The 23,243-nt window shown below is 41.1% G+C and overlaps 1 protein-coding gene across 1 annotated transcript in view; it reads right to left on the bottom strand.

Moving 5' to 3' along the window:
• Nucleotides 1–2,520: 2,520 nt before the first annotated feature.
• LOC110531958 (solute carrier family 12 member 5) overlaps nucleotides 2,521–23,243 on the bottom strand; it is a 99,432-nt gene continuing 78,709 nt past the window's right edge. The window contains exons 8-26 of the mRNA XM_036987843.2: nucleotides 21,772–21,983; nucleotides 21,405–21,572; nucleotides 20,434–20,532; nucleotides 18,256–18,313; nucleotides 17,161–17,335; nucleotides 16,326–16,444; nucleotides 16,113–16,211; nucleotides 15,620–15,739; nucleotides 15,032–15,136; nucleotides 10,530–10,698; nucleotides 10,224–10,419; nucleotides 9,955–10,124; nucleotides 9,606–9,737; nucleotides 9,377–9,484; nucleotides 8,234–8,356; nucleotides 6,057–6,238; nucleotides 5,777–5,791; nucleotides 5,534–5,667; nucleotides 2,521–5,329 (exon numbers count right to left, since the gene is read on the bottom strand). Coding sequence (XP_036843738.1) covers nucleotides 5,238–5,329; nucleotides 5,534–5,667; nucleotides 5,777–5,791; nucleotides 6,057–6,238; nucleotides 8,234–8,356; nucleotides 9,377–9,484; nucleotides 9,606–9,737; nucleotides 9,955–10,124; nucleotides 10,224–10,419; nucleotides 10,530–10,698; nucleotides 15,032–15,136; nucleotides 15,620–15,739; nucleotides 16,113–16,211; nucleotides 16,326–16,444; nucleotides 17,161–17,335; nucleotides 18,256–18,313; nucleotides 20,434–20,532; nucleotides 21,405–21,572; nucleotides 21,772–21,983 — 2,476 coding nt within the window. The 3' untranslated portion in view covers nucleotides 2,521–5,237. The remainder of the gene's footprint in view (nucleotides 5,330–5,533; nucleotides 5,668–5,776; nucleotides 5,792–6,056; nucleotides 6,239–8,233; nucleotides 8,357–9,376; nucleotides 9,485–9,605; nucleotides 9,738–9,954; nucleotides 10,125–10,223; nucleotides 10,420–10,529; nucleotides 10,699–15,031; nucleotides 15,137–15,619; nucleotides 15,740–16,112; nucleotides 16,212–16,325; nucleotides 16,445–17,160; nucleotides 17,336–18,255; nucleotides 18,314–20,433; nucleotides 20,533–21,404; nucleotides 21,573–21,771; nucleotides 21,984–23,243) is intronic.

The raw sequence follows: 23,243 nt of genomic DNA, 5'->3' as shown, positions 1-23,243 counted from the left end.
AAACAAAATTGTAAACCTGCACCAGGCTAAGACTGAATCTGCAATAGGTATGCAGCTTGGTTTGAAGAAATCAACTGTGGGAGCAATTATTAGGAAATGGAAGACATACAAGACCACTGATAATCTCCCTCGATCTGGGGCTCCACGCAAGATCTCACCCCGTGGGGTCAAAATTATCACAAGAACGGTGAGCAAAAATCCCAGAACCACATGGGGGGAACTAGTGAATGACCTGCAGAGAGCTTGGTCCAAAGTAACAAAGCCTACCATCAGTAACACACTACGCCGCCAGGGACTCAAATCCTGCAGTGCCAGACGTGTCCTCCTGCTTAAGCTAGTACATGTCCAGGCCCGTCTGAAGTTTGCTAGAGAGCATTTGGATGATCCAGAAGAAGATTGGGAGAATGTCATATGGTCAGATGAAACCAAAATATAACTTTTTGGTAAAAACTCAACTCGTCGTGTTTGGAGGACAAAGAATGATGAGTTGCATCCAAAGAACACCATACCTACTGTGAAGCATGGGGGTGGAAACATCATGCTTTGAGGCTGTTTTTCTGCAAAGGGACCAGGACAACTGATCCGTTTAAAGGAAAGAATGAATGGAGCCATGTATTGTGAGATTTTGAGTGAAAACCTCCTTCCATCAGCAAGGGCATTGAAGATGAAACGTGGCTGGGTCTTTCAGCATGACAAGGACAGTGGCTTCGTAAGACAGTTTCAAGGTCCTGGAGTGGCCTAGCCAGTCTCCAGATCTCAACCCCATAGAAAATCTTTGGAGGGAGTTGAAAGTCCACGTTGCCCTGCAACAGCCCCAAAACATCACTGCTCTAGAGGAGATCTGCATGGAGGAATGGGCCAAAATACCAGCAACAGTGTGTGAAAACCTTGTGAAGACTTACAGAAAACGTTTGGCCTCTGTCATTGCCACCAAATACTTATTTTCCACCATAATTTGCAAATAAATTCATAAAAAATCCTACAGTGTGATATTCTGGATTTTTTTCTTCTCATTTTGTCTGTCATAGTTGAAGTATACCTATGATGAAAATTACAGGCCTCTCTCATCTTTTTAAGTGGGAGAACTTGCACAATTGGTGGCTGACTAAATACTTTTTTGCCCCACTGTATATACACAACCGTTCAAACATTTGGGGTCACTTAGAAATGTCCTTGTTTTTGAAAGAAAAGCCACATTTTTGTCAGAAATACAGTGTAGACATGGTTAATGTTGCAAATTACTATTGTAGCTGGAAACAGAATATTTTTTTTATTGAATATCTACATAGGTGTACAGAGGTGTACAGAGGCCCATTATCAGCAACCATCACTCCTGTGTTTCAATGGCACATAGTGTTAGCTAATCCAAATTTATCATTTTAATAAAACCCTTTTGTAATTATGTTAGCACAGCGCAAAACTGTTGTCCTGACTAAAGAAGCAATAAAACGGTCCTTCTTTAGACTAGTTTAGAATCTGGAGCATCAGCATTTGTGGGTTCGATTACAGAATCAAAGTGGCCAGAAACAAGTAACTTTCTTCTGAAACTTGTCAGTCTATTCTTCTTCTGAGAAATGAATGCTATTCCATGTGAGAAATTGCCAAGAAACAGAAGTTCTCGTACAGTGCTGTGTACTACTATCTTCACAGAATAGAGCAAACGGGCTCTAACCAGAATAGAAAGAGGAGTGGGAGGCTCCGGTGCACAACTGAGCAAGAGGACAAGTACATTAGAGTGTCTGGAATGATGGTTGCTGATAATGGGCCGCTGTATGCCTATGTAGATACTCCATAAAAAATCAGCCGTTTCCAGCTACAATAGTCATTTACAACATTAACAATGTCTACACTGTATTTAGATCAATTTTATGTTATTTTAATGGACAAAAAAATGTGAATTTCTTTCAAAAACAAAGACATTTCTTAGTGACCCCAAACTTTTGAACAGCAGTATGTTTTAGGTTTACAGTAGGTTTGTATTGCATATATACCAGAGTTTTAACACTCAAATCATAATCCACAGCTCCAAATCTCCATATCTTTTCATGTTTTCTGTAGTTAAATGATGACTGAGGCCGAACATATTGACTCAATTACTAGTTTCCCTAGGCAAACAGGTTGCCTCCCACAATGTAAACAACGTTCCAGCTCTTGCCCTAGGTCTGGGATATCTGAGACATATCAACTACCTATTTTGAACTCAAAAGATAAACTTTGGACAATTTTCTTCACCCATTAATTTATCAACAAAAAAGTGAGAAGAAAAGTGACACAACTGTGAGCTACGTGTCTTGTCCTCAATGACAACTAACCAACTCCTGTCTAAAAGGATATATGCAACTACTGTTACAAACACCATGCCAACAGGAATATAAAAAAATACATTGTTTTCAACCATCAACTTTTAAACAAGTCATATCATATTCATATGTCCAGTTACTGTATATATGTTATAGTATTTTTTATTTTACTTCAATACTATTATAGATTGTATAGTTAAATATTTCCAAGATTATATTATTTTGTTTTTCTGTAGTATTTGTGTGCCACGTAAAAAGTGTGCTGACTGAGGATAACTATCTACCACTATCTAACCCCAAACCTCATCACCTCTCACTCAGCTTAGAGCTGTCAACAAACACGGAGTGTCTTACTGGTATCTATGGGACCAGTCAAACACCTAAGTAGGTCTGTCCTCTTACTGATTTCAGCATATTTTAAAATATATTTGGGTAACAACCGAATATTTAATAATATCTCAAATAAACTCCATGAAGGATTGTATGTATATATTTTCATCTGCCCTTAGACCTGCCTTTCAATAACAAGTTCAAAATGTTGTTTTGTGGCTACATTTTCTCCAACTAAACAATGCTCAGTGGAGATGTTGATTGACTAATGTCAGCTATGATTTTTTTTCAGATCTTTTCACAAAGAAAACAGCGTCATGTCCAGGTCAATAACTTCATGAACTATGTGATTTGTTGGAGCAAACTGTAGCTGACTGTTGAACCTCAAGGACAGTGTTGAAAACCACTGACTAGTGTCAAACATCCCTGCCTTGCTACCCAAGTAACTCAAACCCTGTATACCCTTCCTAGTACCCAATCTGATTAATAGACTTCTTAAATTTTTATTTTTGGTTCAATATTTACACATGAATCAGAATAGCAGCTTTAATTGTTTTTAGAACATCTATAATATGTCCTAATATGTTAGATTAAGAATATCCTTCACAGAATACAGTGTTCATCACACACAAAATATATTGTTTTTACGTAAACTATTCAGTAAATTGAATTAAATCATTTTCTTCCGAAAACAATATCATACAAATGTATATCATATACCCTATATTTCTATCACGTGTTCAACAGTGCCATCCAGTGCACAGAAACTAACATGTTAAATACTTGCAAATATGAGGTCGACCTGTATGTACATATATCTGTATAATATTTGCTTACAAAAATAATGAATATGATTCATGTATTATTCCAGGGTAGATTCTTTAGACATACCCTTGTAAATATGCAGAACATAGGGATTCACAGTCATATTATATCTCGCAAATAAATAGCTGTGCCACACTGACAATAAATCGTTTCTTCCCATTCTAGTCCAAGGTTGTGAATATTTGCGCTGGCTTCAAAAATATCCATTCAAACCAGTTGTAATTTCACTGCTAATTTCCATCTAAAGCATAGTTTGTTCATTCACTACACAGTTTTGCCTTTGTACTAAAAATAGGTTTGTATCAAAAAGTTATTTATTGTCCTATGGCACAATTTGTATATTTGTATTTGGCAAGAATTGTAGAATTCACATTTCTAGACTGGAATTAGTGTAAACCAAATGATGACAAAGTAAAACAGAGGTATTTACTAAAATATATCAGTGTATCACAAACATTATATGTTTATGAGTGTCTCTAAATTAGCAATTTACATGTTCTAATGTAGACTACATGGTAATATATTAAAATTGTTGCCGTTTGATAATATAGTTTCAAACACATGGACTTTTGTTTTAGATTATAACACAGTAGTTTCTTGACATCCATATCTACTTTATATCAATACATTTCAGGGTTTCTCCTTACAGTTGTATAACTGTAATAACAATAGTTTATGCCACCTAAAAGTCTTGTCAGCACTAGTCACTGATCAGGAGGAGCATCAGGTGCAGCTGGTAATAGTATGTATTAAATGATAGGACAAAGCACACTATTTACAGTAATCAACACCAACCATCAGAATTCAGTGAGTTCAATGAGAAATGTAATCCATTCAATTCATTGATTACATTTCAACTCCCGTCTGTGAACTGACTGGTATGAAGTTGACCTCAATCCTGACAACAGCATCCTAGTAGCAGTTTGCCTGTCTCCTCCACACGTCACTGTGTGCTGTGCCTATGCATGCAGTTATCCTTCCTTCCTTCAAATTGATATAGACTGTGCTGCTGCCCAGGATTCGTCAATTGACCTTGTCCCCAAGGTGAAAATCGATAGGAAGACATGCTGATGATGATTGATGAATTCTCAACCCATCCCCTTCCCTCAACACATCATATCGTACATTACATTAAAACAACTAACGCACAACAACAAAAAGAGAAAAAGATATGAAGTGTATCCTCTAAACACTGGAACAGATTAATAAATAAAAGTAAGAAATAAAATAGACCAGCAATGAGAAGATATCAATCCCTCTCTTGCAAGTAACCCACATCCCTACAAAAAGAAGAAGAAAAGCAACAATATTGACAGACAGGTAGAAAAAAACACAAGGACAAACAGAAAAAAGACATTGGCGCTGCCAAACAGAAATTACTTTTAGTTTGGGGAATAATTTGTCTTTGGGATATGTCCACTCCTCAGTATAAGGAGAAACTCATGTGCCATTTGGCATCTAGTGATCTGATAGCCATAAAATAACAGGTTGATGCCACAGCTTTCTAGATGATGGGAGGAGTGACTGATAGTAAAAGAGAATTCAGCCAGTGCCTTTAGGGGGCTCGGGGGGGGGTACTAACTACGTGGTGCAAAGTGAGCTGATATGTTATGAGTGTGTGTGTGTGTGTGTCTGGGGAGGGGTTAGTGGGATGTGAGGGATGTGTAAGGGGAATGGAAAAATGTAAAAGTGTAGGGGGAATAGAAGCAGGGGCCATAAACCATTAAGATGCTAGGTGAGTGGGTGGTGGGGGGGTTGATGTTTTGATTTGAGGTTGTTTTCTCAGGAGTAGATGGTGATGACCTCACGTCCACCCCCACGTACTAGGAGGACCCGGTTGAGACCCTCGGTGAGGACCTCGAGGAACTCCATATCTGACAGAAGATTAGAGTTAAGGAATATGCAAGTTTTCACAACTGGCGTTCATAGTCTATTCATGCTAGCTATTTGCTATCTTGTATTTCCCTTTGGTTTCACTTACTTAAATGGCAGTATAAGCCACATAATGTTATAATATAATATCATATAATACGCTAGGCTATAATATGATGCATCATGCCAAAGAAGTGATAGGATACAATTTTCCTCTCCCATGTGGTTCTTGGGTGGTCCGGGCATGTTCAGCAGAACCAGTTTGGCATCCTTGGACTTCTTCATGATGACCTCGTTGAGCCTCAGAGCTGTGTGCATGCGCCTCACGTTGGACTGGTTCCTAATGGGACAGACAGGTGAAGAGGGAATACAGTACAGGGTGGATGTTGTGTCATTACTGCTATTTTTGCATGAAAGAAATTTAAACCTCATGACAATATAATACTTACAGGCTCTCCCACTCCCTGCAGCATGGTAAGAAGAGAATGACAATGCAAAGATGACTCTTTACAATACTGAAGATACATTGAGAAGTTGTGCTGTGCGAATGACACTAAAAGCCTTTCAAACTTTTGGGCCATTACTCCTGAAACTAGTTTTTAAACCACTGCCACTCCCCAACAGCAACAACCTATAAATACTTTCTCCTTATCCTCTGTTTACTTTAGAAGTAGCTGATGTCCGCAGAAGCCTTTGGACACAATGTGATTGGAAGTGAAAGTGACTCACGGCTTCATGTTGAAGATGTCTTTGACCCCGCCCTGCTCTGGGTGGGCTGCTGCGGCCTGGTGCTCAGCCTTGTCTGTCCAGGTCATCTGCACCTCCGACCCGGGGGTGGCAACTCCCCCTGCAGGCGTGATGGGGGACGTGGGGCTGGTGGGGGTTGCGTTCTTATTGTGGATCAGCTGCACCTGTTTGGGGCGGGAGACAGCCACAGACTAAGAGAAGGGCACCGCACGACAACGTGGGAGGGTGAAGGAAAGAAAGAGACATCTGTCGGTTGGGGTGACACATCAAAAACACCAGACCACCACTAGGCAGTGAGTTGAAAGCACAATTGGGTCATTTTAGCAAAGCAAGTATGTAAGACGCTGCTCTGTCATATCCCTTCTTTATGCTGCATAGGAAAAGATCCCCTTAAAATGCTACACGCCAGAGGACAATGTCAAAGCGAGAGAATTGGCATTTTGACAGAGGACAGAGGATTAGGTAATGCAGTAGGCCTAGAGATGAGAAAGAGGATAGACAGTAGAACAAAGAAAAATACAGTGGATGTGAAAGATGGTGAGAAATAAGAAGAACGTTTAAACAGCAGAATGAAGAAGAACTGATAGAGTAATCTTCTGCTCCTCAGTTGGCTGAGCATGGCACTTACAACCCCAGGATAGCAGGTTTGATTCCCAGGACCACCCATACGTAAAATGTATCCACGCATGGATGTAAGTCGATTTGGATAAAAGTGCCTGCAAATGACATATATTATTATGTTATATTATTATACTACAAAGGGTTATCAAAGAGCAGTGGAGGCTCCTCACAGGAGAAAGGGGAGGGCCATCCCCCTCAGTGAATTTAATACAAATAAAAATGGGAAAACTTTATTTTTTAAATTCCTTTTTAGATAAAACTATACTAAATATATTCACATCACCATATTATTGATTAAAACACACTGTTTTGCAATGAAGGTCTACATTAGCCTCAACAGCACTCTGTAGGGTAGCACCATGATGTAGCTGGAGGACAGCTAGTTTCCGTCCTCCTCTGGGTACATTGGTTCTCAACCCCTACCATAGACTTAAACAGTAATTATGTCAACTTCCGTAGGACGTCCTCCAACCTGTCAGAGCTCTTGCAGCATGAACTGACCCAATCCACCCAATCAAAGGATCAGAGAATGAATCTAGAACAGAAAGCATAAGCTACAGCTAGCTAGCAGTGCAGTGCATCAAAGATAGAGAAAGACAATAGTTGAACAGTTAGGAACGAATTCATTTCTTCCAAAATGATAGCTGAACGAGCTAGCAAAATGAAACTAGCTAGTTTAGCCTACTCAAACACTCCGCTCAAAGAGAGGGATGTTATGTTAGCTAGCTGGCTATGACTATCCAACACAACACTGGAACTCTTCCAAATCAAGGTAAGCTTTTGGTTTTACTAATTTATTACCACCGGGGCCTGCCGGTGTAAGTGCTAAACTGCTTACTGACTGTACACTGTAACGTTACTGCATGATTGTAGCGGGTTTACTAATGCATTAGTTCTATTAGCTATGTTGACTATAACGTTACTTTAGCTAATATGGTGACAATGATCTCGGCTGTGTGCAGCGGATATGGTTTGGCTTGGAATGGTTGTTCACCTGGTCACATACAGCTGATGTGTTGTGCATTGAAGTCAACAAGCAAAGGGAAAAGGTGAGAGGAGGAGAGTGCATAGATGCGAGAAGTGAATATGAAAGTGAACGTGTTTACGCGTGTATTCATTCCACCGATTTTGTTAAAAAACGTTTCTTAAATGGAAGCAAACAGAACGAAACGGGGATAAACATGCCTGAATTTGTCCAATAGAAACTCTCGTTTGCAATTGTTGGACTAATGATTACACCCTAGATCAGCTAAATGCAGGCACATTTTTCTCTTGACCTGTGTGCACCTAAGTTACAAACTTTCATTCATAGGTTTGGTTGTGGCAACCTTATGATAGGGAAAATTTGAGTATCATGTAGTAGCCTAAACCGTTGATACACTGTTACATTGAGCTGGGAGAATGGAATATGAATGACGGTCATCCAATTAGCTGCAATAGAAACAAGGGCATGCTCATGAAAAAAGTATAATATTCTCTAATCTTAAACGGCACCGACCTCCACTGTCAGTGAGTTAGGTAAAATGACACTGCTGTACCTCCTCCTCCGGTTTCTCTTCCACGCTGACTCCAGCCGGCTCCCCACTGCTCTGCTGAGACCGCAGGTTAGACGGGTTCTTACGACGGATAGAACCACGGGATGAATCAGTGATGCTCTGGATCTGTGACAGTCAAAGCAACAAGGTATTTGAACTTTTAACAGATAAAATGAGTTCAAACATGAGAGTTTGAGTCGAGATATGAGGGTGTCTGTTACAACACTTCAGAAAATCACATAAAATAAATGTGTCAACACTTGAAATATTATAATTTGCTCAACACAAAGCAGATTTGATGCATATAAATCTATAGCATGTGTTTTTCAGTAGATGTTTAGAAATGCATGCCATTATAGAATGAAGACTTCTTTGTAAGATCACACAGGTTGTTCTGTAAATCCTCACGGGGTATCTTAGATTCCCTGATATTTTATTGTTGCTTAGTCTGCTTTCTTGATTAATGAGACAGATCAAACTGGGTGTCACGCCCTGACCTTAGTATTCTTTGTTTTCTTTATTGTTTTGGTTATGTCAGGGTGTGACATGGATGATGTATGTGTTTTTGTACTGTCTAGGGGTTTTGTAGGTTTATGGGGTTGGACATCATCTAGGTGTTTATATATGTCTATGGTTGCCTAGATGGGTTCTCAATTAGAGGCAGGTGTTTATCGTTGTCTCTGATTGGGAACCATATTTAGGCAGCCATCTTCTTTGGGTATTTCGTGGGTTATTGTTTATGTCTATTTGCCTGTACTAGTATTATTTAGCGTCACGGTTTTGTATAGTTTGTTAAGGGTTCTCCGTCTTCATTAAAAGTATGTATTCACATCACGCTGCGCCTTGGTCTCCTCCGTACGACGAATGTGACACTGGGCAAGTGCAAACACAGAGATGACATTTTAAAACCAGCTCAGTAATTCTAATCATTCACACGCAGCTTGCCCTGTTGCTGGCATTTCAATTTGAGTGAGTGATGATGGCTGGTAATGACAAGTGTTAGAGAAACTGCTTAGGAGCTTTTTTTTGGACACAATGGTTTTTGTTTGGTGATCGCTAACAACTACACTGATAATATAAAATCTAATTCAGTTACCTACGTATGAATTATACTGTACATATTACATGGGATGTGTCAGGGCTTACCTCTCTCTCCATCTCGTTTTTGGTGAGGTGCATCTGTTTGAGGATCTGGGAGCGCTGCTCCATCACTAAAGTCTTCTCATATGTATAGGCTGAGATGTCACTGTCATGCTAAAAAGGGACATGGGTGTTAAAACATATATCAATGCACAGTATTCGACTGAACTGCTATTACTCTCACCAATAAATCAATTTATAGAGCATATAATAGTTTTTCGTTTTTGTCTCTCACCATTTCCACCACCTCGACCTCGGCATCGATACGCAGGTGATACAGGAAGGTGATCAGGTCTTTCTTCATTTGGATGCTGTTGTCATCCATCTGGGCCACGGTGAAGATGCGCATCTTACACTTCCTCCACACCTGTCAACACATGGAAGTCTATGACTGATATCTCAATAACCAACACCCAAAAGCATCCCAATGGGCACACACTGGTTGAATCAACATTGTTTCCACGTTATTGCAATGAAATTCAGTTGAAACAACGTGGAATAGACATTGAATTGTCTGTGCCCAGTGGCATGTGCTATCTCTCCAAATGCCCAAATGGGGTCCAAATAGGGCCGTTGGTTCCCACCTTGTGCTGGCGCAGAAGGAAGGGCAACAGCATCAGCATGCCTCCATCATGGACAATCCACCACACATCAATATGGCCTTCAGTGAAGCGCTCTCCATTGGACGGGTAGGCAGCAATGTTCTTAGGGACCAGCAGGGCCATGCTGGCTGCAGTCGTCTCCCTAACCACCTCTACAAATAGATTGAACAGGAGTTTGCACATAATGATGATAACACACAAAACCATCCAAAGCCTAGTTAGCCTATGGAAAAATGACTTCTCTAACTCACCAATGAAGTTCCTGAAGCGCAGGTTGTCCTCAGCTTGTTTCCAGGTGCGTGGCCAGCTGACCAGCACAGTGTTGTGCTTCAGGCCTCCCAGCCCCCCGACCTGGATCAGGTGGGAGGTCCCATCCCTCAGGTTGGAGGAGATCACCACCTGGGAGAAGCCCTTCACCTTCTCTGTCTCCATCAACTTCCTCAGAGACTGGAGCACACAGTGGGAGAGGGGCAGGGGCAGAGACCAGGGTGTTATAAATGATTAATCAATCATTCATCAGTGTATGTGTCTGTGTGTTTGTCTCAGACAATACTGACCTGGTCTGCCTGCTGGGCCTCTGCATGGTTGTTCAGGTATGTGCCCACCACCGAGGTGCCCACAATGGTCAGGCCTTTTCCTGCTTTCAGCTGATTGGTCAGGGACAGCAGACGGGGCTGCTCTACATTATGTTCTGCATCCACGCTCACCAGGACCATGATCTGAGGCCTAACCAAGAGGAATATCAAATTCAGTCACATTCAGATTTACAGAGAAAGTAACTAAAGCTGGAAACCGACAGAAAACATGGGATAGACATGGACTGTTGATGTAATGTATGTTTTTGAACATACTTGAATATGCATGTGTTACCTACAAACAAATACAGTACCAATCGAAAGTTTGGACACCTACTCATTCAAGGGTTTTTGTTTATTTGTACTATTTTATACCATTTAGAATAATAGTGAAGACATAAAAACTATGTTATAACACATATGGAATCATCTAGTAAGCAAAAAAGTGTTGAACGAATCAAAATATATTTTATATTTGAGATTCTTCAAAGTAGCCACCCTTAGCCTTGATGACAGCTTTCCACATTCTTGACATTCTCTCTACCAGCTTCATGAGGTAATTACCTGGGGTTCTTTGCTAAAAGTTAATATGTGGCATTTCTTTCCTTCTTAATGAGTTAGAGCCAATCAGTTGTTTTGTGACAAGGTGGGGTTGGTATACAGAATATAGCCCTATTTGGCAAAAGACCAAGTCCATATTATGGCAAGAACAGCTCAATTAAGCAATACATAAATAAATAAAACATGGTCAGTCACTATGGAAAATTTCAAGAACTTTTAAAGTTTCTTCAAGTACAGTCGCAAAAACCATCAAGCGCTATGATGAAACTGTCTCTCATTAGAACCGCCACAGGAAAGGATGACCCAAAGCTACCTCTGCTGCAGAGGATAAGTTCATTACAGTTACCAGCCTCAGATTGCATCCCAAATAAATGCTTAACAGAGTTCAAGTAACAGACACATCTCAACATCAACTGTTCGGAGGAGACTGCGTGAATCAGGCCTTCATGTTGCATCAGATGACCTGGGGCCTCATTTTATAAATGATGCGTGGGCACAAAAGAAGACGCACGCCACTTTCGAAGCAAACGTTGTGATTTCTTTTAAAAAACTAACTTGAAGGAAGAATGTGCGTTCCTCCACGGACACTTTGACCCATACATACACACATAACCTGGAGAAATGAGAAACTGCGACTCCGATGGCAGAAGGATGAAACTTGAGAAACGCTTTGAAATTGACACCATTGTGTAAAAATAAATTGAAATATTACCTCTCACATATTATATATGAAGAGTTCCCTGGAGTGCACACAAAATAAAAAACATTTAGGATAATAAATACAAACGGAGATATCTGTTTTTGCAAAAGAACCCCTCAAATACGTTGTACAGTTTAATCGGGAATCATATTTAATTGGATCTGTAATTATTAAAAATCACTTGCATGTTATGAAATGTATTCTCATTAATAATGATGTGCACTTGTATCTGCCCGATTGAGGTATCGAAACGAAACAGTTTAAACGTAATTTGTCTTACTGTTCACCGTTTCATACAGTTGAAGTTGGAAGTTTACATACACTTATGTTGGACTCATTAAAACTAGTTTTTCAACCACTCCACAAATTTCTTGTTAACAAACTATAGTTTTGGCAAGTCGGTTAGGACATCTACTTTGTGCATGACACATGTAATTTTTCCAACAGTTATCTACAGACAGATTATTTCACTTATAACTCACAGTATCACAATTCCAGTGGGTGAGAAGTTTACATACACTAAATTGACTGTGCCTTTAAACAGCTTGGAAGATTCCAGAAAATGATGTCATGGCTTTAGAAGCTTCTGATAGGCTAATTGACATGATTTGCTTGACATTATGGGAAAATCAAAATAAATCAGCCAAGATCTCAGAAAAATAAATTGTAGACCTCCACAAGTCTGGTTCATCCTTGGGAGCAATTTCCAAATGCCTGAAGGTACCACGTTCATCTGTACAAACAATAGTACGCAACTATAAACACCGTGGGACCACGCAGCCATCATTCCGCTCAGGAAGGAGACGCGTTCTGTCTCCTAGAGATGAATGTAATTTGGTGCGAAAAGTGCAAATCAATCCCAGAACAACAGCAAAGGACCTTGGGAAGATGCTGGAGGAAACAGGTACAAAAGTATCTATATCCACAGTAAAACGAGTTCTATATCAACATAACCTGAAAGGCCGCTCAGCAAGGAAGAAGCCACTGCTCCAAAACCGCCATAAAAAATCTAGACTACAGTTTGCATCTGCACGTGTGGACAAAGATCATACTTTTTGGAGAAATGTCCTCTGGTATGATGAAACAAAAATAGAACTGTTTGGCCATAATGACCATTGTTATGTTTGGAGGGAAAAGGGGGAGGCTAGCAAGCCAAAGAAAACCATCCCAACCGTGAAGAACAGGGGTGGCAGCATCCCCTTGTTGTGGGGATGCTTTTCTGCAGGAGGGACTGGGGCACTTAACAAAATAGATGGCATCATGAGGGAGGAAAACTATGTGGATATATTGAAGCAACATCTCAAGACATCGCAAATGGGTCTTCCAAATGGACAATAACCCCAAGCATACTTCCAAAGTTGTGGGAAAATGGCTTAAGGACAACAAAGTCAAGGTATTGGAGTGGCCATCACAAAGTCCTGACCTCAATCCTATAGAACATTTGTGGGCAGAACTGAAAAAGCATGTGCGAGCAAGGAGGCCTACAAACCTGACTCAGTTACACCATCTCTGTCAGGAGGAATGGGCCAAAATTCACTCAACTTATTGTGGGAAGCTTGTGGAAGGCTAGCCAAAATGTTTGACTCAAGTTAAACAATTTAAAGGCAATGCTACAAAATACTAATTGAGTGTATGTAAACTTCTGACCCACTGGGAATGTGATGAAAGAAATAAAAGTAGAAATTAATAATTCTCTCTACTATTATTCTGACATTTCACATTCTTAAAATAAAGTGGTGATCCTAACTGACCTAAGACAGGGAATATTTACTAGGATTAAATGTTAGGAATTGTGAAAAACTGAGTTTAAATGTATTTGGTGTATGTAAACTTCCGATTTCAAACTGCATATCGTTGCGCAGAACTGTCAATGTGATAATGGCCCTGTCATGGTCAGTTACAATCAAGGTAATTACCACACCTGAAGATGTTACGCAATTGGGTAGCTTTGACAATCAAATGGGTGGCTATAAAAAGGCATGCAATTACAATGTGTAATGATGCACAATGGCTGCTTTGGCACTGTTGGAAGATTTGGCGAATGGAAGAATTTGGAGAGAGACCAATGATGATGAGTGGCTTATGATCCGTTTCCGATTACCAAGAGCTGTTCTCTTGGATCTCTGTGCTGTAGTGGGCCCAGCTTTACAGAGAAGCATCCACAGAAACCAAGCTTTGCCTGTCCCACTTCAACTCCTTGGCAACCTCGTTAATAGCGTCAACGGTGCCTCTTTTTGGCCTCCACTTTTATGTCAGGACCACGTCTTTTTTATTTCTGAGATGGTCCGACCTTCTGAGCTAGCAGCATTCACAGCGTCCGACACATAGTGCCAATCTAACGCCTTTTTGTCGTTTGTAATGCCCACACTGTGTCCACCAAACAATATATTTGTTCTTGCTTCAACCTCCCCGACAAGAACTTCCATTTCACACTGGGTGAAATGTCTTTTTTTTTAGATGTCATTGTTGTCATGCAGTCAGTATGGAGGAATATTAATTAGGGGCGTTTCACTGACTATTCATAAGGCAACTATGGGCGTTAAAAGGGTGGGACAAGACGCTCGCTCACGTGCACCAAATTTCGTGTTGATTGTGATTTATTAAGGGAATCCGGCGCGGGGATGTGTGCGCGCACTGTGTTATAAATCAGAATATTTTTGTGCGTAAGCACTTTCTGTGTTTCTTTTGACGTGAAGGATTTGAATCCTACGTACAGTTTTATAACTGTGCCTCCACAATTACCCAACCTCAACCCAATTGAGATGTTTTGGGATGAGTTGGACAACAGAGTGAAGGAAAAGCAGCCAACAAGTGCTCAGCATATGTGAGAACTCCGGCAAGACTGTTGGAAAAGCATTCCAGGTGAAGCTGGTTGAGAGAATGCCAAGAGTGTGCAAAGCTGGCATCAAGGCAAAGGGTGGCTACTTAGAAGAATCTCAAATATAAAATATATTTAGATTTGTTTAACACATTTTTGGTTGCTACATGATTCCATATGTGTCATTTCATAGTTTTGATGTCTGCACTATTATTCTACAATGTAGAAAATAGTAAAAAATAAATAAAAACCCTTGAATGAATAGGTGTGTCCAAACCTTTGACTGGAACTGTACATTTCCCTTGAGTTCAGTATGGTACAGATGATGAATAAAGCTTGTGCAATATTATAAGTCTATTTTATAGATGTGAGTAGAGGCATTTAGCCTCTCTGTGAGTCACTGACCTCCAGTTCTTGGTGTGAGGCGGTCCCTCCTCCAGCCTCATGAGGGCAAAGCGAGCAGCGCTGAGCGAGATGCCACGTATACCATCTCCCCATTCCTTCTCCGCCCTGTCACACACCACCAAGCAGAGAGTTCGAGTCAATCAACCATTAATTAACTGAAATGTTCACTGGTACTAAGTGTTTGGGTTTAGTAACCTGTGAGTGTCAGTTACTAATGAATATAAGAACATCCCAACAGTGTTTAACCATTGTATTTGAAAATCTCCGGTTTGATTTATATTTCATTCAAATTTATTTTTGGATGGCCCATGTGTGAGAATAACATAAGTGCTGGTACATCAATATAGACTCCCTGATTTCTCAAAGCAGCCACATTAATCAGTGTGACTCAGTTAATACAACTTGATAACCCTCTGAACAGAATCAGGATAAATTGCTAAGAAAACGGAGAAAGACAACTTTTCTCTCTAGACTCAGCCAAGTCTGTTATGGGTCTTGGCTCTGGGAAAAACCCATGTGAAAGGATAAATTATTTCTTAGTTGCAATTTTTCTCTGCTTTGTAGTCCAAGGACTGGAAGCTCACTCACCCAGCGAACTCAATGTATTTGTAGATGCAGGTAGCGATCACCATGGCAACAATGGCGTAGTACCAGGAACAGATGAACATGAGTGACAGACACAAGCTCATGCCCAGGAAGGAGAGAGCCCTGTGGGGCAGAAGAACAGGAAGTCACGTCCTCAGTCTGATGTTTGTTGCTGCTAGAGTCACACCACAGCTCTGATCATAATAATGGCCAGAGATTGGAGACAGGACATCTTGTCTCTCTGTCTGCTTTTGTTGTGGTCTTGCCAATAGAGGATTAATATAGGCTAAGACAAGCTCCAGATTCCCACAGTGTCTCTGGCAGACTACTCAGGTAAATAACAGCTTCCTAACAGAAACCTACTTGGCCTGGCCAGATATTCGGTGCCAGACATAAATGCTATAGTAGACTGTTTCACACTTGAGAATATTAGCACTCTTTGGTGATGATCCCACAGCTAAGAGAGAGACCAATGATGTTGAGTTGTTCAACTCACCAGTGGTAGAACTTGAAGCGCGGCCTCCAGTTGGGGGTTCTCAGCAGAGTCTGCAGGGCACAGGCCAGGTTGACAAACATGTAGCACATCAAGAAGAACCTACACAGAAATAAGAACTCAGTCAGAACAGCTGTACTTGCTACCAAGACATAACCATCTCCATAGTGTGTTTAAGGTGAAGCAAAATGAATATTAGATGTGGGATTATCTTACATGGAGAGGATGGGGGCAACAGCGTCCAGAGATGCGATGATGATGCCGATCTCACAGATACTAGCTGTGAGAAGCAGGGCCCAGGTAGGCTCTCCGTTGGCCTTGCCATGCCCAAACACCTACAGACAATACAAAACAGTGAGATACTATTAACTATTCCGAGTGGCGCAGCGGTCTAAGGCACTGCATCTCAGTGCTAGAGATGTCACTACAGAACCTGGTTTGATTCCAGGCTGTTTCACAACCGGCTGTGATTGGGTCAGTGTTTGGCCGGGGTAGGCTGTCATTGTAAATAAGAATTTGTTCTTTACTGACTTTCCTAGCTAAATAAAGGTTAAATAAAATGTAAAAAAACACACATGCATCACAGCACATTGTAGTAAAAAATTGAGTGGACTGTAGGAGTTTCAGTGTCTCCTTTTCTCTCATTCAGGTCACACTGTTCCCTGCTGCAGGGTGATTAATCACTATCTACCCACAAGCTGCAGACGGTGGGTTTGGCAGGGGGGGTAAAGACAGCTTCCATCACAGCAAGTCAACCTGAACCTGGACTATAGTAGGGCCATGCATAAGTAATCACTGCTAGCTCCTACACACTTGAGAGGTATTTGAATAGAGTGGACTTAAATTGCTCAGAACAAACAGATACATTCTCTACGTGGTATTAAAACAGTAGTAGCTGTGGTTCTGGTAATAGTATACAGTAAATTTACTATACAGATCATTACCAATGTTGTGTGTGCTTGTTCGCTGATTGACCACTCCAAGAAATAGCTGTGCTAGCGTGGTTGTGAAAGTGTGTTTTATTTGCCTTTATATGTGTGTGTGTACTCACTTTAAGAAAAGGGATGACGCTATCGCGAGAAATGGCCTGCAGGAGGCGTGGCGCTCCAGTCAAACTCTGAAGCCCAGCCCCACAGGTGGAGAAGAAGGATCCAATCACGATGACCCATGGTGACGGCCAAGCCAACGTACCAATCACAAGGTTACCGTCCACCCCCTCACCAAACCTGAGGTCAGAGTGATACATTTCTAAGTTGTCTTTTTCAATGAATGTTTTTGCTATAACAACTGGCTTCTTCCATTGCATAATACATTCAGTATACACAACTGTTTTTTGGATTCTCAGTGTTTGGAAAGTTATTTGTTATTCTATGTTTTGTATCTGATTACATAGACAATTAGTGGGAGTATGCTAGTTACAGTCGCTAGTGAAAGTCTACACACCCCTTGCCACAGTCTTCACATTTTGCTGCCTTAAAATTACATCTGAAAAAGGGATTGATGTGTTGATTGCGTATGTCTTCATGCCCCAGAGTTAATATGGAGCAAAGCCCAGGTAATAACTTACCTAACCCTGGGACAGAGTTTTATTTTTCAGCAAGACAATTATACACATTTTAATGCCAATGTCACACCAGAATGGCTTTCCAAGAGGTGGTGAGGTTTCCTGAATGGTCCAGTCTCAGTCCTCACTTTAATCTACTTGAAAATCAGAGACAAGGTTTGAATATTGCTGTCCATCAATGATTCACAACCAAATTTACTGAGCTTGATCAATTTAAAAAAAAACAATGGATACATTGCCCTTAGAGTTGTGCAAGGTTGGTAAAATCTTATTCAAAAGTATTCACATCTGTAATGGCTGCCAAAGCTGCTTCAATCAAGTATGTACTCTACGGTGTGAAAACATATGCAATCAAGACATCTATTATTATCTTTATTATTAATAGTTTGGAGAAAAAATGTCACTTTGAAAATGTGGAGTAGGTTGTGTAGATCTGTAAAAAAATAAAATAATGTATTCCCTTTTAAGTTTTAATTTAAGGCAGAAAAATGGGAAGACTGTGCAAGAGGTTGTAGACTTTCACTAGGCACTGTATAGTAATAATGAAGGCAGTGGATGTATAGGAGAATAGTAATGACTCACTTGTCCCTCAGGACCACCCCTTCAATACAGGCCCCAAACAGGACCACTGCAGACATGTCTGAGAGAAGCAGTGAAGGAATACACCTGCAGACTGTCTCCCAAACAAAGTTAGCTGAGCGTTTACAAAAGCTCAAAGACATATACACCTAAATAAAGGATCAAATGCTTCATATGGTTTATTCAAACATTCAAATAAAGTATAGTTAATATTCCAGCGTATTATTGTCAGCAGTCCCTGAGAAAGTACAAATCAAATTTCAGCACAATGGACAGCACCGCTTCAGTAATACTGGCAGTGGACCATGTTTCAGAACCATGGACAGCTCCGCTTCCAGTAGAACTGCCAGGGGTAGTACAGTGCATTCCATTCACAAAGTAATCAGACCCCTTGACTTTTTCCACATTTTGTTACGTTACCGCCTTATTCTAAAATAGATTAAATAAAAATGTTTCCTCATCAAGCTACACACAATGCCCCATAATGACAAAGTGGAAACAGGTTTTTTGACATTTTTGCAAATGTATTACAAATAAAAAACAAAATTAACATAACATTCAGACCCTTTGCTATGAGACCCAAAATTGAGCTCATGTGCATCCTGTTTCCATTGATCATAGAGCTCCGAGACAGGATTGTCTTGAGGAAAAGATCTGGGGAAGGGTACCAAAAAATGTAGGCAACATTCAAGGTCCCCAAGAACACATTGGCCTTCATCATTCTTTAATGGAAGAAGTTTGGAACCACCAAGACTCTTCCAATAGCTGTCCGCTGACAATCAAAACTGAGCAATCGGGGGAGAAGGGCTTTGGTCAGGGAGGTGACCAAGAACCTGATGGTCACTCTGACAGACCTCCAGTGTCCCTCTGTGGAGATGGGATAACCTTCCAGAAAGACAACCTGCAGCACTCCACCAATCAGGTGTTTATTGTAGAGTGGCCAGACAGAAGCCACTTCTCAGTAAAAGGCACATTACAGGCTGCTTGGAGTTTGCCAAAAGGACTCTCAGACTATAAGAAACAAGATTCTCTGGTTGGATGAAACCAAGATTTAACTCTTTGGCCTAAACGACAAGCGTCACATCTGGAGGAAACCTGGCACCATCCCTACGGTGAAGCATGGTGCTTGCAGTATCATGCTGTTGGGATATTTTTCAGCGGTAGGGACTGGGAGACTATGCAGGATTGTGGGAAAGATGAATGGAGCAAAGTAAAGAGAGATCCTTGATAAAAATCTGCTCCAGAGCGCTCAGGACCTCAGAATGGGGCGAAGGTTCACGTTCCAATAGGATAATGATCCTAAACACACAGTCAAGACAATGCAGGAGTGGCTTCGGGACAAGTCTCTGAATGTCCTTGAATGGCCCAGCCAGAGCCCGGACTTGAAGCTGATCGAACGTCTCTGGAGAGACCTGAAAATTACTGTGCAGCGACGCTCCCCAACCAACCTGACAGGTTTTGAGAGGATCTTCAGAGAAGAATGGGAGAAACTCCCCAAATACAGGTGTGCCAAGCTTGTAGCATCATACCCAAGAAGACGCGAGGCTGTAATCGCTGCCAAAGGTTCTTTATCAAAGTACTGAGTAAAGGGTCTGAATACTTATGTAAATGTAATATTTATGTTTTTTATTTGTAATAAACTTGCAAAATTGTCTAAAGACCTGTTTTTGCTTTGTCATTACTGGGTATTGTGTGTAGATTGAGGGGAAAAAACGATTTAATCAATTTTAGAATAAGGATGTCGTGCAACAAAATGTGGAAAAAGTCAAGGTGTCTGAATACTTTCCGAATGCACTGTATATACTGTGTTATAAACCGGGTGGTTCACGCCCTGAATGCTGATTGGTTGACAGCAGTGGTATATCAGACCGTATACCACAGGTATGACAAAACACTTATTTTTACTGCTCTAATTATGTTGGTAAACAGTTTATGATAGCAATACGGCACCTCGGGGGTTTGTGATATATGGCCAATATACCATAGGCTAAGGGCTGGGTCCAGGCACTCTGCATTGCGTTGTGCGTAAGAACAACCTTTAGCCGTGGTATGTATACTACATCCCCTCGGGCTTTATTGCTTAATTATAAACCGGGTGGTTTGAGCCCTGAATGCTGATTGGCTGAAAGGCGTGACCATCTACCACACCCCCTCACGCATTATGGCTTAAGCAAAGGATACACACTATAGAAGTCGTGGTGATGGCTGCTATGGTGCCTATGGGGATGGACTTCTGGGCATCACGCAGGTCTCCAGAGCGGTTAGAGCCAGCCATGATGCCTGGGAGGCAGAGGAACAGATACAAACAGGATTAAACAGGACCAATTCCCATCCTTCACACTTGATGTGAAATGGCTTGTCCTCTGTTTTACACGTTTAACTTTTTTCATTACACTGTGCTAGGAAGTGCTTTTTTGGAATTATGTGGTGCACATTTTCAGAAGTGAAAAAGTGGAGGCACAACAAAAAAACGAATCGAATTTTCGATAAAAGACCTTAACAAAACTTATTCTTTACTTGTAGCAACTGTGTTTTTAAAAATGATCCAGCAAACGGGTGCTGTGTTCAACAAACCAGGAGCATCTCTCACAAAACATGAGTACTGATAATACTATACTGTATGTCACAGAGCAAATGTTCATACACAATGGGCATTTTCTTCAGCTGTTATGCCATTGGGATGATAGTGGGAATGTGACTCATGTATTCCCCAGAATTTCTGCTGATGTGGTTTTTGGCAGCAATTCTACTTCCTCTCATTTCGCCCTATTCAGCTCCTTTTGTGTCATCAGTTGTGGAATGTATTTCTCTCTCTCTCTCTCTCTCTGCATTTGGGCCTGTGGAGAGACTCTCACGGCACTATTTGTCACCATGAAGTGGATATTACAACAGGAATAATGTTTCTCGCTGGTTTCCTTGGGTCTAGGAATGGTGCTTTTGATCTGGTATTTACTTTGAATTCATAAGGTAAGATCTTTAAATGTAATTATAATAACGTAATATAGGTTATTAGATAAATCAGGTTACTGCTTGGCTGAAACAAAAGCCTGTACCTATACTGTCCTTTTGGGATAAGCTTGACCTAGTCGGTCCCCAGCAGTGACCCCTGACCCTTGACCCAGTGACTGACCTGTTACCCAGCAGTGACTAACCTGTGACGGAGGGGAAGTAGATCCCCACCAGTAGGGTGAAGAAGCTGGTGATGTCAGCCAGGACGTAACGGTTGGAGTTGGTGATGACAGCTTCAGGGTCCTGCATGGCAGAGATCCCCCGCTTCTCCAAGAAGTCTCCCTTCTCCAGATAGTAACCAAACAGATTCTCTGTGTAGAGAGAGAGTAGAGAGAGAGTAGAGAGAGAGTAGAGAGAGAGAGAGTAGAGAGAGAGTAGAGAGAGAGAGAGAGAGAGAGAGAGAGAGAAATGCACATCATAACAATTTACATACCTTTTGTGGAGTACCAGTACATCGCTCTACTACAGACTACATTTGATTACAATACATTCTGAGTGGGCACCTCTTACCAGCCAGTATACCACTGCTGACCCCTGGGATACCCTGGATCTCAGAGACATTGTTGTTTGCAAAGTATTCGTCACAGGTAGCATTGAGGAACTCGGAGTCACAGAAAATCTTCCACAGTTTGGTGGTGACTGTGCCGTTGTCCCGCTCAATGACCTTGGCACAAACGTCAAATCCCTTGGAGATCAGAGTACGGTTCCCCAGGATACACACGCTGTAGGGGGTAGGACAGACATTACATAATCATTAGCTCCTTATTTATTTAGAGGTTGGGGAAAGCACAACATAAATCAACATAAATATGCAAGGCACATGGCTTGATTGAGTGAATGAAGTAAACATTAAACAAACAAATCAAAATCCGCTGGTTGCTTTGAGTTTATGGCTAGAGACAAGGTCATCATGGTTTTGTTTGTTTGGTTTGTAAAGCTCCGAAAGCTTTAAAGCTGGAACCCTTAACTGGTGAAATTGCTATGTCCGTTTGAGATATTACAACAACAAAGAAGTTACTGCAAACAACAAATATTGTTTTTTCCCCCTCAGACATCATTGCACTAGGACAGCAGAATATGCACTGCAATTTATTTGACCACGCTGCCGAATGCTCTTCTCTTCCGTTTTCATAAACAAAACAAAAATAATAACAAATACACTGGGGTGAACAGTGGCACTGTTTCCCCTAACGCGTATTTAATCTTTAAGGGACAGTTTGAAAATGACTGGGGGAGGAGGGAGTCAGAGACCACTCAGAGGTCAGAGAAGTAAGTGAACGTCATGGTCATCTCGTTTTTGGCATGCTGGATGCCCTATGCCACAGTGGCCTGTTACATCTTTACCAATCAAGGAACCAACTTCAGCCCTGTCATGATGACCATCCCAACCTTCTTTGCCAAGAGTGCTGCCCTCTACAACCCAGTCATCTATACTGAGTGTACAAAACATTATGAATCTGCTCTTTCCATCACGTAGACTGACCAGGTGAATCCAGGTGAACGCTATTATCCCTTATTGATGTCACTTGTTAAATTCATTTCAATCAGCACAGACGAAGGTGGAGGAGGCATGATAAAGAAGGATGTTTAAACCTTGAGATAATTGAGAGATTGATTGTGTCTGTGTGCTATTCAGTGGGTGGTTGAGCAAGACAAAAGATTTAAGAGCCTTTGAACGGGGTATGGTACGTAGTAGGTGCAAAAACGCACCGGTTTGTATCAAGAACTGCAACGCTGCTGGATTTTTCTCTTTCCCATGAGTATCAAGAATGGTTCACCACCAAAGGACATCCAGCCAACTTGACACAACTGTGGGGAGCATTGGAGTCAACATGGGCCAAAAAAGGGTGCAACTCAATATTAGGAATGTGTTCTTAATGTTTTGTACACTCAGGTGTTCTTAATGTTTTTTAAATTCAGTTACTAGGGTGGAGGGTGGTCCAAAATAGTTTTTTTTTTAAAGCTTTTGGGAGGATTTAGTG

This window comes from Oncorhynchus mykiss, chromosome 9, assembly GCF_057628025.1.
Source record: "Oncorhynchus mykiss isolate SJ-2025 chromosome 9, ASM5762802v1, whole genome shotgun sequence".
NCBI classification, from domain to species: Eukaryota; Metazoa; Chordata; class Actinopteri; order Salmoniformes; family Salmonidae; genus Oncorhynchus; species Oncorhynchus mykiss.
Note: the sequence above shows the minus strand (reverse complement) of the source record. Positions and strands in the feature narration are given on the sequence as shown.